Source organism: Suillus discolor (genome assembly GCF_016758755.1).
Source record: "Suillus discolor strain FC423 chromosome Unknown F5147scaffold_36, whole genome shotgun sequence".
NCBI classification, from domain to species: Eukaryota; Fungi; Basidiomycota; class Agaricomycetes; order Boletales; family Suillaceae; genus Suillus; species Suillus discolor.
The window spans coordinates 38,117-52,638 of NW_024541283.1; the positions used below are offsets into that span (position 1 = coordinate 38,117).

Sequence of the window (14,522 nt, forward strand, 5' to 3'; positions counted from 1 at the left end):
ATGGCATTTACTATCGAAGCCAGCGTGGACCCTCAAGTTTATGTCTCAGAGAAGGAAGAGCAGAATGTGTATGTTCCTGAGAACTACCATATCCCTGATGGCACTACCCCCAATCTCGAGACATACATGTACTATGCCAAGATTCAACGTGATAAGGAGGCCCTATCTGCAAAGAATGATACTGAAGGTGGCCTTTGGAGTGGCCTGTTCTCAAGAAAATCACAACGATTGTCAGGAATCTAACAAGTGTTCGGTTGCATCAGCCAACTCTGATGGGAAGAACGTAACTCCTCCCTCAGATGAGGGGGGCAGCCGCTCTAGTCACCGCAGACGAGTACTGTGCTGCTTTGGGGGCTCTTAGAACAGCCACATGGGGAAGCAGTGTTCTATCTTATTACAACTGGTAAGCGAATTGTCAATTTTCATGGGTTCTATCTGAGTATCAGGTGCCCTGTTCCAACTCGGAGCCTTGATCGGTTCGAAAATGAGGTAACATTCAAGTCGGAACATCCGTAGCACCAACCCCCCGTACACCATCAGCTTAGTATACAAAACAAATGATTATAAAACTACCTGCTTATGACATAACATATTGATATCAGTAACATAGCTCAAAGACAAGGAATCTTCGAAGTTTGCATTGCCTGCAATTTATTGGCCAATGAGTCTCATACCCATTGCAATATGGAAGGCATCACCAATGACTACAAATGTGAATGAGCAAGCACACCGCAACATCAATTGTGAATCAACTTAACATTGCTTGCAGGAATCATGCACATGCGTGGATACCAATACAATGTCCATGCCACATCTAGCATTGACTTCCACATTATACATGGGATCAACACTTGCGATAACGAATCAACACATCTATACTGGGCGAAGCGCACTCATGAGTCAACAAAGTAGGCACAAACTGAACATTTTTAACAGTATATACTGACATTAATGATAGTTTGATCCCAGAAACAACAAATCAAATCTCATACTAATTATCAAAGCAATTACCTTCAACTGCCCTTCACTCCAGACCCACTCACCTGCAAGATCAACCAAGACCGCTTCGCACAGAGGTCAGATGCAGACAATAGAGATATGCTGCTGTCAACATACAGCACACTAACATATGCATTGACACCAGGTGCCGGTATCGTTGACTATCGTATCTCGAGACATCCGACATTGAGAAAAGAACCTGGAAGTCAGACATGAGCTTGTATTAGCATGTACAGCAGTCTAAGCAGGGTATTGGGGCATTCTTGAGTAGTGGAATAGATGGACCAATGTACGCAACTTACCAATTTGCATAACTCATCTATTTTTTCTTGGCGGAGAGCAAGAATCGAATGTGAGGATATATCAATTTGTGTAACTCGTCCATTTTTTCTTGATGGAGAGAACGAGGATTAGGTGCAAGAATATAATAATTTGCATACCTCGTCAATTTTTTCTTGGTGGAGAGAATGAGGATTGAGTGCAGGGACAACATAGATGATGAGGCAAATGGGAGGAACGATGCACGCGGGGGCTCACAGGCAAGGAGTATATAAACACAGTATTTTTAATAAAGGAGTACAAAGGAAATGGTGTAGACAGACCTGGTTCCGAACGTTGCTGGGGTCTCTCAGTGGTACTCTGCTAGTAACTGAGAGCTATTAAGCGAAAAAGCCCCTGAGTTGGAACAGGTAACACAACACCAGTTCTATCTATGACGTCCTTCACAAGATATTTTGGGTCCTTATTCTACCCTGTGGGCATTCCAACCACATATTACAGTGACCTATCTCCGTATAATATGAGGGAACGGACGTGCATAATATCCCGTATGATACGGGCCAGCAGACCATGGGCCCATGATAAAAATATCCTCGACTGTGACGGATGGGCCGGGAGGCAAATTATTCCCGATGGAGGTGGGTGGGCCCATGCAGGGAATATATAGAGTAGATGAGTGGGCCGATGTACATGAATATTAGGTAGACGGGTGGGCCGAGGTAGTTGGATATTATGCAGATGGGTGTATTAAGGTAGATGTGTATGAGATAGATGGGTAGGTACTTGTTATCACATTCATGGGTGGGCCCAGACACATATTAAATTAGACGGGTGGGCCGAGGGTGTTGTATGGGATGTTGTATTAGACGGGTGGGCCCAGACACATATTAATTAGACGGGTGGGCCGAGGATGGTATAAAATATAGATGGGTGGGCCCATGTGTATCATAATTGTAGACATGATGGAGCTGAGGTAGTTGTACATCAACCAAATCAGAGGAGGTAATAGATCAAAGTTACCAAGTTCCCAGAGCAGCAGGTGATCTCCTGACATGGCGGTGCGAAGCTTGTGTTGCCCTATGAGACGCCAAGTTCCGACCACCCAAATTTGGGTCAACCGTACCGACTTCCGAGTTCCGGGACACGGAAGTCGACAAATGAATATCTGATGACCAGCACACTTCCAATCAGGTAGTATTTCATTGAGCAATGGATAATAATACATCTTTGACAGCCAAAATTATCCCAGGCTCCCTTATCTGATCCTCTCTATCTCCACCCCCTTTAACACCAAAGTCTGGACATCCAGCATTCAGCGTCTGATTTCCCAAGATTAACATCCAGCATGAACGGTTCTTCCCCTTCCACTCCTGATAGCATAAACATCTGGCGCACTTGGGCCCTGACTGTGACTTATGAAGCAGGGGAATATACCAAACAGAAATTCAAGGCAGAGAAGACTGGAGGAGGCCCAGTCATACCTTCCCCCAACCTAGACACTGATCTGGTGATGGCATGCAATCACTTGGCTGATGTACTCATAAAGGCATATAAAAATCCCAGTGGGTCTTCTTGCAGATTTGGAAAATTTGTTTTATCATTCAAATTCCTGCATGACAGTTCAGATGCAGATGGATATTGCAAGATATAGCAAATTGATCTCCCCGAAGGACACCGGGCATAATGAACAAAGAGAGGTGAGGTTGCTTGAGAGGTGTCCTCCTGGCCATGAAGGCAAAAGGTTGGTCGACGAACCTGCCACAATTCTTGATGCATCCGGTGCCATCATCGCATGGTACCTCCCAGACGCCCTGACCGACACCACCCAGGTGTGTAATATACATTGTTACTCAATGGATATTGAATATCAAATGGAACCTACAGAAGGAAATCAGGGAGGCCACCGATTTGCTCGCTCCAAGCCTCGAAAAAAGTGTAAGGGCTGATGGCATTTGGCAAACTAATCAAAAGTGGTTCAAACAGGGCTCGGACGATGTTGGTGCAACTCCCGGATGTATCAATTTATCTCCGGCATGGTTTCAACAGGGACACGAGGTAGGATCCCATGAGATGGTGACCGGCAGTCATACTCACCAATCCCAAAGACTATGTCCGATCCGGAGGTATCTGCATCATTGAAGGGACCTTCCTGCGAGAATATCCTGAAAGCCATTGCAAGGCCAGCAGCCATCACGTCTGCGGCACTCAGGGTCATGCATCCTGAGCAGTACTGGGCAGAGTTGCGAACCTTGTCCAACCTCGGACATATAGCAGTAAGCAAGGATCTGCCACAGATGCCGGATGTTACAGGGATCTGTAACACCTGCTAGAGCCCCAGCTCTCCCTACGCCTGCCCCCGCTCTGCTAGACTCCCCGCGCAGCGGTGCGCCGCCTGCGCCTAGAAAGACAGCGGTCTGGACCGCTATGACTCTGCCTCATGGCGCTATGACCCCGCCTGATGCTATGACCCCGCCCCTGGCCTAGACAGCCTTGTGCCTGTTCCATGGAGGCTGTACGCCTCATGGACACCCTAGATCAGCGCATGTATACAGCATGTCGCTTCATGAAGATCCGGAGCGCCCTAGGCGCCTCATGTATGAAGACCCGGAGCGCTTGGCGCTTCCTGTACCTATGCGCAGCAGCCCTTGGCGCCGCATGTATGATCAGAGGCTAAGCCTCATGTACTTTATCTAACCTCATGTCTGGTTATCTTAGATGTACGATATACTATAGATTACAGACTGAGCTTGAACACCTACATACACTATGTATAAGTAGGCACATTGTTGTAGATTATACTTCACTTTAATCTACTAGGTTCTATCAAGAACTTGCTCATCTAAGCTTAACTGCTTCCTTGTGTGAGAACGCACTTCAGAGTCGCTCCCATACGCCTCTGCATGTATCCGCTAGCCCTGCATCTCGACGAGCGCCGTCTTACCGAGATCGCCGGAGGAATCCTTGACGTTCCGTCAAGGCCAGACCACGCTCAGCTTCAGTAGACTCACTCGAGTCGTCGCTGAGAAGACCTATCCTAGTTCGCACACGCCGACCTACAGTCAACGTAACACCGGAGGCCCTGCAGTACTGGGCATCCGTGTTTAACACCCTCTCTATCATTTCCAATCGGGAAACCCCCAATCATCGAGACCATTTGTCTATTGCTGAATGCTTCGACATTCTCACCACTGTGGGGAACTATTCTGATGCTCGGATGACAATGCCAAGCCTTCAGCTGGAGTTCAAGTACAATTCCGGCTGTATGATTGCGTTTTCCGGAAGGATTGTGAGACATGGAGTTTATGATGTGGAAGGGGATTGGATTGCTTGGGCATGGTATATGAGGGATTCTGTTCACATTTATGCTGGTGTTCCATCATGTGGATGGGCTAGTGTGGATGGTCCATACAGCGTGTGAAAGATCAAACAAAGAGCAAGCATTGTGACCTATATACATTCCAACAAATGAATACCATGTACCAATAGTTATCCGGACCTCAATACTCAATTTTGAGCATTTGTGAAGTGATATATGGGACTGAATAATTTGGATGCCAGCCTCGGTATTTGATAATTGGAACTCGGGACTTGACATATGGGAGTCCCGAGTGCCGGGGTACTGAGTCCCGAAACCTGGAACTCCTCACTTGATATTTGAGACTGGGAGAAGATGTATAAATATGCTCGAATTAACATTTGTAATTGCCGTACACATTTGACAGAACCCTGAACCACGACATTGTAGACTCGGGACTCGACACTGTTCTGAATACTGAGTCCCAGAAGCCCAGGTCCCGAGTCCCGAATTTTGGAGTTCGGGGTTCGGTGACCTGGAGCTCGGCAACTGTGTTGGGTGTCAGGGTATCGGGAGCATTGGAAATCACATTTGTAAGTATTTTGCGTTTCATGGTTCATGTTTGGTGATTATGGAATCGGGCGTCAGGGACTCGGTATTCAGAACAGTGTGGAGTCCCAGGTCACAAGCTCTGAGTCCCGAGTCCCGAAACCCAGGTCCCGAGTCCCGAATTTCGGAGTTCAGTACCTGGACTCTTCTATCGCCGCCCATTAGAAGTCATCAAAACGGCTCTTCGTGAAGCTTCAGCTGAACAGTTTCATCTCACGCCATTTGAAACCTCCTTCCAAGCATTGCCCAATGAACCTGTGGAGTGTGTATACTCAGAACTGTACATGTCCCCAGCCATGATCAACGAGCATTGCAAGATTGCATCTACACCTAAAGTTGATGGCTGTACCCTCGAGACGGTAGTCGCCTCGATTATGCTATGGTCGGATTCAACACACCTCGCTAGTTTTGGCACTGCATTGTTGTGGCCCATATATATGTATTTTGGGAATCAGTCAAAATATGTTCGGGGCAAGCCATCGTGCTTTGCTGTGCACCATCTTGCCTATATTCCTAAAGTGAGTTTATTGTGAGATGCCGTGCATTTCCCACTGATAACCTTTTAATAGCTTACAGATACGATTCAGGATTTTTATCAGCAAGCATTTGACAAACCTGCAACTGCTGAGGTACTGATGCACTGCCGACATGAGGTTATGCAAGCCATCTGGCTACTCCTCATGGACGATGACTTCATGCATGCATACGAGTTTGGAATTGTCATTGAATTTCTCGATGGTATCTGTTGGCGAGTCTTTCCCCGGTTTTTTACTTATTCTGCAGACTACCCCGAAAAGTGAGTCACAGAATCTTCACCAGCTCGAATTTCATATTGACTTCACACACTCTGCAGAACACTTCTGGCCTGTATCAAGTTTCTGGTGAAATGTCCTTGCCCTCGATGTTTAGTTCCAAAGGACAAGATCAGAGCTCTTGGCACTCACACTGATAGGCACCGTCGCAATCGAGATGCACGCCAAGATAGTCATGGCCTACGATCAACAATCAAGAGGGTTCGTAACTGGCTGTACGTGAAGGGTACCAACATTACTAGTATTTTTGTCAAGCGTCTACTTGGCCCAGAATCTCTTATTGCTACTGTGGTTTGTCATTCTCACACAATTGCATTATGATCACCAGTAACAGATTAATAGAGTGCATTTTCGACTCGACTTGCTCAATTTGGATTCAATTTTTATTCACTTTTCGTACCTGACCTACTCCATGAGTTCGAGCTCGGAGTCTGGAAGGCCATCTTCACTCATCTTCTTCGGATTTTGTACTCATATGGGAACGATACAATTCAGGATTTAAATGAACGGTTTGCTTATTTTCTATCTTACACCATCCTCATATTAAGACTGAATTTACAGGTATCGACAAGTACCAACGTTTGGATGGGGTACAATATGTCGATTCAGTAACAATGCCTCAGGTATGAAGTGTCTCACAGCGAGGGACTTTGAAGACTTGCTGCAGGTAACCATCGTGCAATGTGGAGTTACCGCTTGGAGCTAACATTGACAAAACAGTGTGCTATACCTGTTTTTGAGTTGCTGCTTCCATCTCGGTGGAATGAACCTTTGCTAGATCTGCTATTTGAACTTGCAACATGGCAAGGCCTTGCAAAACTGCGAATGCATACTGACACGACACTTGGCTTTCTCGACACATCCACGACACGTCTTGGAAGGTTTCTCAGGCACTTTGTCAAGGAGACTGAGGAAGAGTTCGAGACACAAGATCTACCAAGCGAGGAGGCTGCTCGTGGACGCCAAAAGGCTCGACAGGCAGCAAAACAAGGGCCTTCACAGTCTGCAGCACCGACTTCAAGGCGAGGTACAGATGGGCCGAAGATCCGACACTTCAACTTTGAGACATACAAGCTCCATGCCCTCAGTGACTATGTAGATGCTATTTGTCAGTTTGGAACAACAGACAACTTTACAACTCAACCAGTGTGCTCTAGAAGCGATTTTGGTTTATTTTGCCACTGAATCAATATATTCCAGGGCAAGCTTGAACATCGTCGTGTCAAACGATTCTATCCGCGAGTCAGCAAAGCAAAGTTCACATCTGGAATTGCGAAACAGGAACATCGTTAACGGATTCTGTTCAAAATGGCTCAGGCAGAGCACAACAATTCAAAATCGGAGAAAGGCAAGTCTACAACAGTCCATAGACCTGGTCATACAACGACGGCAGGTGAAGATGCACCCTTTCACATACCCTTTGAAGCATCGGAGCCTTTGGCTTACTCAGACCCAATGTCACACTACCACATCTCCAATGGCACGAGGTACCACTTGAATCTCCCCCGATGGCTCATCAAACATGCAAACGATCCTGCGTTAAATGTAAGCTGTCAGTTTCTTTGAGTTAGCAGTGCTCATGATTATAATTCCTAAAGGACTTCCTTCCTTGGCTGAAAGATCACCTCCTTTCTTGCATACTTGGTCATGAATACGATGGTGACGAGACAGAGTTCTCTTCAGCCGAGTGTGCCCAAGTCCTGTTCGTCAATGACCGCATATTCCAGCACAAGGTCATTCGTGTCAATTACACGACATATGATCTGCGTCTCTCTCAAGATTCTCTTAATCCCCACACGCATGCAGATGTATCAGACATGAAGATGATGACACACATCCATACTGGTATGCACGTATCCTGGGCGTGTTTCACGCAAACATCATCCATAGAGGTGGGGATGCACCCTCATTTGAACCCCGGCAGATGGATTTCTTGTGGGTTCGGTGGTTTGGTCGTGATCCTAATAATTATTGGTCTGGATGGAAGGCAAAGCGTCTTCATAGGCTTGGGTTCATTCCTGCTGATGTACCAGGAGCATTTGGCTTTCTTGATCCACAGCAGATTATTCGAGGCATTCACTTGATACCTGCATTTGCCCATGGTCGCACTAGTCTATTACTGCCACCCTCAATTGCTCGTCCGCTACACGACAAAGACAAAGACTGGAAATTTTTCTATGTTAATATGTATGCTATTTTTGTACTCCTGACATCTGTCAGTGACTGTCACTGACCTTCGTGATTCAGATTCGTCGACAGAGACATGATGATGAGGTTCCACGGTGGTGGGGTTGGCCACAAGTCTACTCGCGAGTCGACTCAGAAATCACTCGAGATGACAGCGAGGAAGACTTTGAAGACTTGGAAAGTGGCATCAATCAGGGGGCACAGCTCAGTGCCGGGTCTGCTAGTACTACTGCACAAAATCAAGCTACTGGCGATGAAGACGAAGATGATATCGAGTCCGAGATGGATGAGTATGGGTATGGGGGCCTTGACGAGGAAGAAGAGGTGACCGACGAAGAAGATGAAGAACAAGGGGATGGTCTTGAGGAGGCTAATGACGAGGTCGGACCGGAGGATGGTGAAGACGATGCTATGGATGAGTACGAAGGGTATGCAGAGCTCTAGCAACTGATTGTCATGTACAACACTGAAATTCAAGTGAGAGTCGACGAACATGATTTTAGACTTGGCCTTGCGGCAGTAATGAATGTAAACCCACGAAAGTCTTTTAATTATCATACAGGTAACCATCAGCCTGTTGCCGGCCATGCAAGTCACCACCAGTCTGCCCACATCCATGCAAGTCTCCATAACACTGGCTTGATATTACAAGAAATTCACCTGTCTGCTACACTCATACAATATCGCTGCAAGGCCATATAATATGGTAAACAGACGTGCGTGGTAATGTAAGCTTCACAAGACCATATATGATCATATACGCTATGTGTTGTTTTGTTGATGGCTACCTTGAAATCTACGGAAAGCCGGACGCGCGCGCTCCGTTACACGATGTGACATGCACCAAATGAGGTAGTCACACGATTGGGACACCGGACACCTCACACACAAGAAAATTATATATATCCCTGACACTGAGTAGTCACATGATACAAGCCACATGGCACTTTTTCCTTGAGTGCTGACATCACTCAAGGAAAAAGTGCCACATTTTCTTGGTCATGTGACAGCATAGGGCCTGCCAGTGATGTTTTTCAAGTGCCATTACAATATTATATCGAGTACATGTCGCACATCAATGTAATTATCTAACACTTTGAATGCAAGAAAATAGTATAGTACCATGTATCAGTCCAACGAGCATCAATCTAATTTTCTACAACTACTTCATCGTCATTCGCAGCTGCTTCATCGTCGTTCGCTTCCTTCACAAATATCTCCAGCCCAAACCATTCACAGTACTCGTTGCAGGCATGCTGGTCTTCGAATTTGCTGACAGATGCCTCGATATTTCCCTCACCAAAAATATCACATCCATTGCTGACCGACCTATCCCAACATCGGTATTGAGTCTGAACAAATGAAAAAGACATATGGATGAGTCAGGATCTGAGGATCTGTGAGTAGTACTGTACTACCTGAATACATTGGGTCATTCAGCGCTGAGGATTGAATGTATTGAAAATCAGACATACCCTGATAGTCGGACATGAAAGCTAGCTTGCCAGTCTTGACATACTGGACATGCTGCGTGAAAACAAAGAATTCGGCCATGTCATAGCCATAGTCCAATTCATCGAGCAATGGATTGGCATCCATATTGTGGATGAATTTGACAAACATATCATCACCACCCTCAATGAGCTCTTCAAGGAGAAAGACAGCCTGTGTTGACCCTGTCTTCGCTCCAGGCTTGCTACCACCTTGGTTGTGGCACAATGCAAGGCCAGCTTCTACAAATCAAACATGTGGGACAGCAAATGGCGGGGGTTCAGGTGAGGACGCAATGGAATGATCAATAAAGTCGTATGTGAGCTTTAATAAAGACTTGGACCAGTATAAGATGTTGGCCTCTCTGAATAGCTTCTGTAGCTCGTCGACAAGTGAATACCGGCTGACTTTATAAGCTCCAACCTTCATAGCAGTCAGAAATACTTTTTCGAATGGCCGTTTGACCACGACCTTATGACGAGCCACTGATCCAAGACCAGTCTTGGGAGGAGCTGTGAGTGTGAGCCATCCAGCGTTCACAGTCTTGAAGCCACCAATTCCAATGAAGCCATCTGTCGATGTATCAATAGTCAGCTGTCCAATGGAAGATTCAGCTGTGTCCACCGAAAATGAATGATGCTGTTTGTGTAGCAAGAGGTTGGTGATATCGCGGGTAGGGATTGGGTGGAATTGCACACTTTCGCTATGTAGTCCAAAGACTATAAAATACTAGTAAGCGCTGATGCAATTTGAGAAATTGATGAACGAGCATACCTTGCTTTACATTTAAGTTGGCACCTCCGCCGATCTTCAAGACTTCTTTGAGCAGATCACGATCAGGTGAATGAAAAGCTGCGGGAGGTGGATTCTTCTTTCGAGGTGGAGATGAAGTACCACTGAGACTGCTAGAGCTTTCAGCACGCTGGTGGGCTCTCTTGGTAGAGACCGTCACAGAATTGTTGGTGGTCATGGATGGTAAGAAAAGCTTGTTTTCAGCGAGTGAAGTTGTTGCTGATGAGGGCACATTGAAACCGACAGCTGTGTGAGCAGTAGCACGTTCGCTAGACTGAGTGCAGCTCGTTCGGATAGCTTCAGCTTCCTGGACCGCAAAACTAAGGTTAGGGCACTAGTAAATAGACAACATAAAAAATATGTACCATTTCTGCACGAAGTTCCAACCAATTCTTGTATTCATTCCACTGAGCCTCTGGGACAATGACCATCAGCGCAAATTGTTTAGATTTGAAGGTCGATTTGGTGCCTTTGCGAGATGGCTGCAGGCATTGATCATAGAAATAGGGAACCGATTGCGGGTCATTGGATAGGTCCACCCATGCAGCATCTCGGATTACGAACTCCTCAACACGCCAGACAAATTCTCCATTGAATTTGCGTAACTTTGGGATGACAGTCTCCAAAGCTAGCTTGATGAGCCCAGACGCGTCAATTCGAGCATCAACGTCCTTCTTACCCTCACATATGTTCTAGTAAGCTGAAGTGTAAGTAAGTCACAGCACGTTTTAAGATGTAAACATACTCCAATAACAACACCTCATTTTTTGCGTGCTCCGGCACCTTCGTGAACCACAGTAATTTCAAGCAAAATGGTCTCTGCTAGAGACGAAGCATATGCCATTTTCCCCCAGCAGTCACGCTCAGCAGCATAAAGTGTGTGTTGCGATGAATACCCAATGGCACCTTGTTGTGACGAATGCTGGATGGACGATGAACCTTGCCACGATGTAGGGATTCTAATATCTGGCCCTCTAGCACGAGAACCACCAGGTATGGCAACGACAGGAGGCGGATTAGGTGTCGCTGTGATAAATAAGATCATAAACCTCCACAGTAACACACATCTTGACTTACATCTTCGTTGTGCCGCATTCACCAATTGTTGTATTGTACGTGGATCAGGAGGGGCGCGGCCTTGTGATTGTAAGGTTCGACTACCTGAGTCAGTAGTCTGTAAGCCAGCAACTCGTCAATTAGATGGTGATCGCATACCTGTAGGTCTCACTGAAGTAGCTCGTTTATTCTCGTAATGCAAGTGGCAGGATTCACACACATAGCGCCCACGTTGACCTGGCTCGATGGTCGCAACATAAAAACATGGCTCTCCAGTCCTAATGTTGGCCATGCAAGACGGACGGTCGCAAATTCGATCTTCTTTGGCATAGGCATCCTCAGTGTACTGGGTGAGAAGTTCATAGTCTGACATGGCGCTCTGAAGGTAGCCTGCCAAGTGCATGCTAGACAGCTTAAATATCTCATGACCCAGAGATTTATGATGTGGTGCATTGGGTGGTGACGAGCACTTGAGGAAAGTCTGTATCATCATGAGGAACTGGCGCCTCCAGAGACACTAAGGAGAAGTTTGAAAGAGTTAGATAGAGAATCATGAATCATATGCAACCGGCACCTCAAAAGACACTATGGAACAATCTGAAAGAGTTGAATCTGAAATGCACAGCCCAAGAATGCTTTGGACCGCAGACAACATTTCTTAGTTCAATTAGTGGTAGTTGCAAGCCCTGACTCACTGAGAATCGGAACATTTGGAACATCCAGCCCAAGTAGTTACTGAACTTGACTTAGGAAGATGTGAGGCATGAGGAGGGCATTAGTGGGACGAGCGGGGCATGAGTGGCACAAGGCCAGGCATGAATTCCACGAATTCCCATGTTGCCACAGCACGAACTTCTTCGAGTCAGGGGCCACTGAACTAGGTAAGTCCAAAGGAAATCACCATTAATATAAAGTGTGACCCTGCAAGCCTCAGAGTGAGCACGTTGCAATGCCCAACCAGAACAAACCTACACGTATGTACCTTTCAAGTCACTCCCACTAGGCATCTGAACACTCTAAGCAGCCCCGCTGGATGAAATCACACCTCATATCCTTCGCCTCTGGAAGGCCCGCCAGACCAATCGGCAGATTGTCCAGGAATTGCAAAAATGCATCGACACGACTCGCTATGGTATCGGGTGAGTAGTGTTTAAATCTAGTTATTTAGGTGTTAAATAATTATCCACTAGGCTTACCACGCTTTTGAAGGTTCGAAAGACGATGGGTCTTCAATGTACCCGTCAACAGCGTCACACAGTCAAAACCATTCGTGATGCGATGCTCGATTTACGTGCTACATATCCAAATGCTGGTGCGCGTGAAATGGTGAGTTTACTATACCATGAACGGGAAATGAGTGTTGCTAGGTGAGTTATCTTTACATTGTGAGGACCGGTTTTACTGACCTATGAGTTTTGCATCCTAGGAGGGTTGTGACAGAGTACTTTGCTTTGTACGAACCAGAACTTGTTCATCAGCGCAAGGCTTGTCACCTTCGAAGGAGACACTTCTGGGCAGCTGGCATGAATGATCTATTTGCAGTCGATCAGCATGACAAGTGGCTCAGATTTGGTCTTGGGCTGCATACCGGCATTGAGCCTTTCTCTGGTTGTATAATGTGGATTCGGGTCTGGCATTCCAACCAAAATCCGCAGCTCATTCTGAGTTACTACCTTAACACAATTGAGGCTCTCGGTCGTAAGTGTTTCACATTTTAAAGCACAAACATACTAAGTTCGACTTAAATTTTAGATATGCCAATGGTCACTCAAAGTGACCCGGGGTCCGAAAACTATGGGATTGCAAACGCGCATACCATGCTGCGACAGTATCACGACAAAGCTTTACATGGTACGCTCCAGCATTGTTGGATGCGAACAAAGAAGAATGTTATGCCAGAGATCGCATGGTCTCAACTGCGCCGGTGGTTCACACCTGGATTTGAGAATCTTCTTGATCATGGTGTCAATTCTGGTTGGTATGATTCGAATAATACCCTTCAAGTGTGCATCATTTTTCTCCTGTTCGAGTGTTAGTTGTAATATTTGTTTGCAGGATGGTTTTCCATTGGGTTTTCATACCATGGCTTCAGCAGGAGCTCGATGCATATCAGGATCGTATTAACAATACTGCCAAGCGGCGTGACCACAACAAGTACGTGCCTGTGGTTTTACTCTCAATAAGTATGGTTTTACATTGATGCGCCATCCAGATTCTTCCTCATGGAGTACCCAATCTTATCTACCATTCAGCTGAAGATTTTGGAGCATTGGATTTCAAGGTACGTGCTACATCAACTTGGTTGTTGTCAATAGTACTCTAATATTGGTACTATCATAGATTCAAATCGAACCCAAGGCCCTAGACTTTGTCCGAAGTCTCTACATCAAGCCCTCTCATTGCGTGTTTGACCTGGTCCCAGAGGGTTTCGGCAAATGCATCCAGCATTGCTACAATGATCTCGGTCACCCAGTTATCACACGGCAATCAGTCTGGGACACGTATCGGCTTCTGCTAGATGCCCTCCAGCTCGCTGATGAGTTACCAGGCGAAATTCAGCTGCAGGATGATGAAGATGAAGATTTTGTTCCACTTTTAGATGACCATCAAGACTTACCTTCTCGTGAGGATCCCAATGGTGCCTATTATATGGGTGGTGTGGGTGGAGGACTTGGCCTTGGTTTGTCATCTCTGATCCTGACAGTCTAAATGCTGATGTATTTGCTAGACACTGAACACTGTCATCAACTAGATGTTCTTTCACACAGTGATGAGCTGGATATCACAACAGGGATTGATGAAAGCTTGGTCGGTCTTGATCATGCTGGTTTGGTGGTTTGGGAGTTCTCGGATTGCGAAAGTGACGATGAAATGGTAGATGGATGGTGATTTTTCTTCGTCGTGTATATATCTAGTTACCTACACCTCTTGTTCTTGGACAATTTAAACTTGGAGTACACAGGGTCCTACTGCCTGTTATGGATGTGTGACGCTTAATAATG

At 46.1% G+C, this 14,522-nt stretch overlaps 4 protein-coding genes across 4 annotated transcripts; 3 read left to right on the forward strand and 1 right to left on the reverse strand.

Annotated features, from left to right (window-relative positions):
• Positions 1 to 361, forward strand: F5147DRAFT_774954 (uncharacterized protein; the record flags this gene model as incomplete). The annotated part of the gene is made up of 2 exons (XM_041441649.1): positions 1 to 199; positions 264 to 361. 2 exons carry the CDS (start codon positions 1 to 3, stop codon positions 359 to 361), a joined length of 297 nt encoding a protein of 98 aa, XP_041291453.1.
• A 2,262-nt stretch (positions 362 to 2,623) lies between these two features.
• On the forward strand, positions 2,624 to 3,762 carry F5147DRAFT_653904 (uncharacterized protein; the record flags this gene model as incomplete). Its single annotated transcript, XM_041433820.1, has 5 exons — positions 2,624 to 2,840; positions 2,899 to 3,107; positions 3,163 to 3,333; positions 3,384 to 3,551; positions 3,589 to 3,762. 5 exons carry the CDS (start codon positions 2,624 to 2,626, stop codon positions 3,760 to 3,762), a joined length of 939 nt encoding a protein of 312 aa, XP_041291454.1.
• A 5,567-nt stretch (positions 3,763 to 9,329) lies between these two features.
• Positions 9,330 to 11,893, reverse strand: F5147DRAFT_774957 (uncharacterized protein; the record flags this gene model as incomplete). Its single annotated transcript, XM_041441650.1, has 9 exons — positions 9,330 to 9,533; positions 9,592 to 9,599; positions 9,657 to 9,873; positions 9,928 to 10,391; positions 10,447 to 10,771; positions 10,830 to 11,156; positions 11,258 to 11,490; positions 11,542 to 11,625; positions 11,680 to 11,893. 9 exons carry the CDS (start codon positions 11,891 to 11,893, stop codon positions 9,330 to 9,332), a joined length of 2,076 nt encoding a protein of 691 aa, XP_041291455.1.
• A 576-nt stretch (positions 11,894 to 12,469) lies between these two features.
• On the forward strand, positions 12,470 to 14,473 carry F5147DRAFT_804791 (uncharacterized protein; the record flags this gene model as incomplete). Its single annotated transcript, XM_041443337.1, has 9 exons — positions 12,470 to 12,494; positions 12,545 to 12,659; positions 12,711 to 12,887; positions 12,947 to 13,218; positions 13,273 to 13,525; positions 13,576 to 13,684; positions 13,733 to 13,801; positions 13,861 to 14,200; positions 14,249 to 14,473. 9 exons carry the CDS (start codon positions 12,470 to 12,472, stop codon positions 14,407 to 14,409), a joined length of 1,521 nt encoding a protein of 506 aa, XP_041291456.1. The 3' UTR covers positions 14,410 to 14,473.
• Between the last annotated feature and the right edge of the window lie 49 nt (positions 14,474 to 14,522).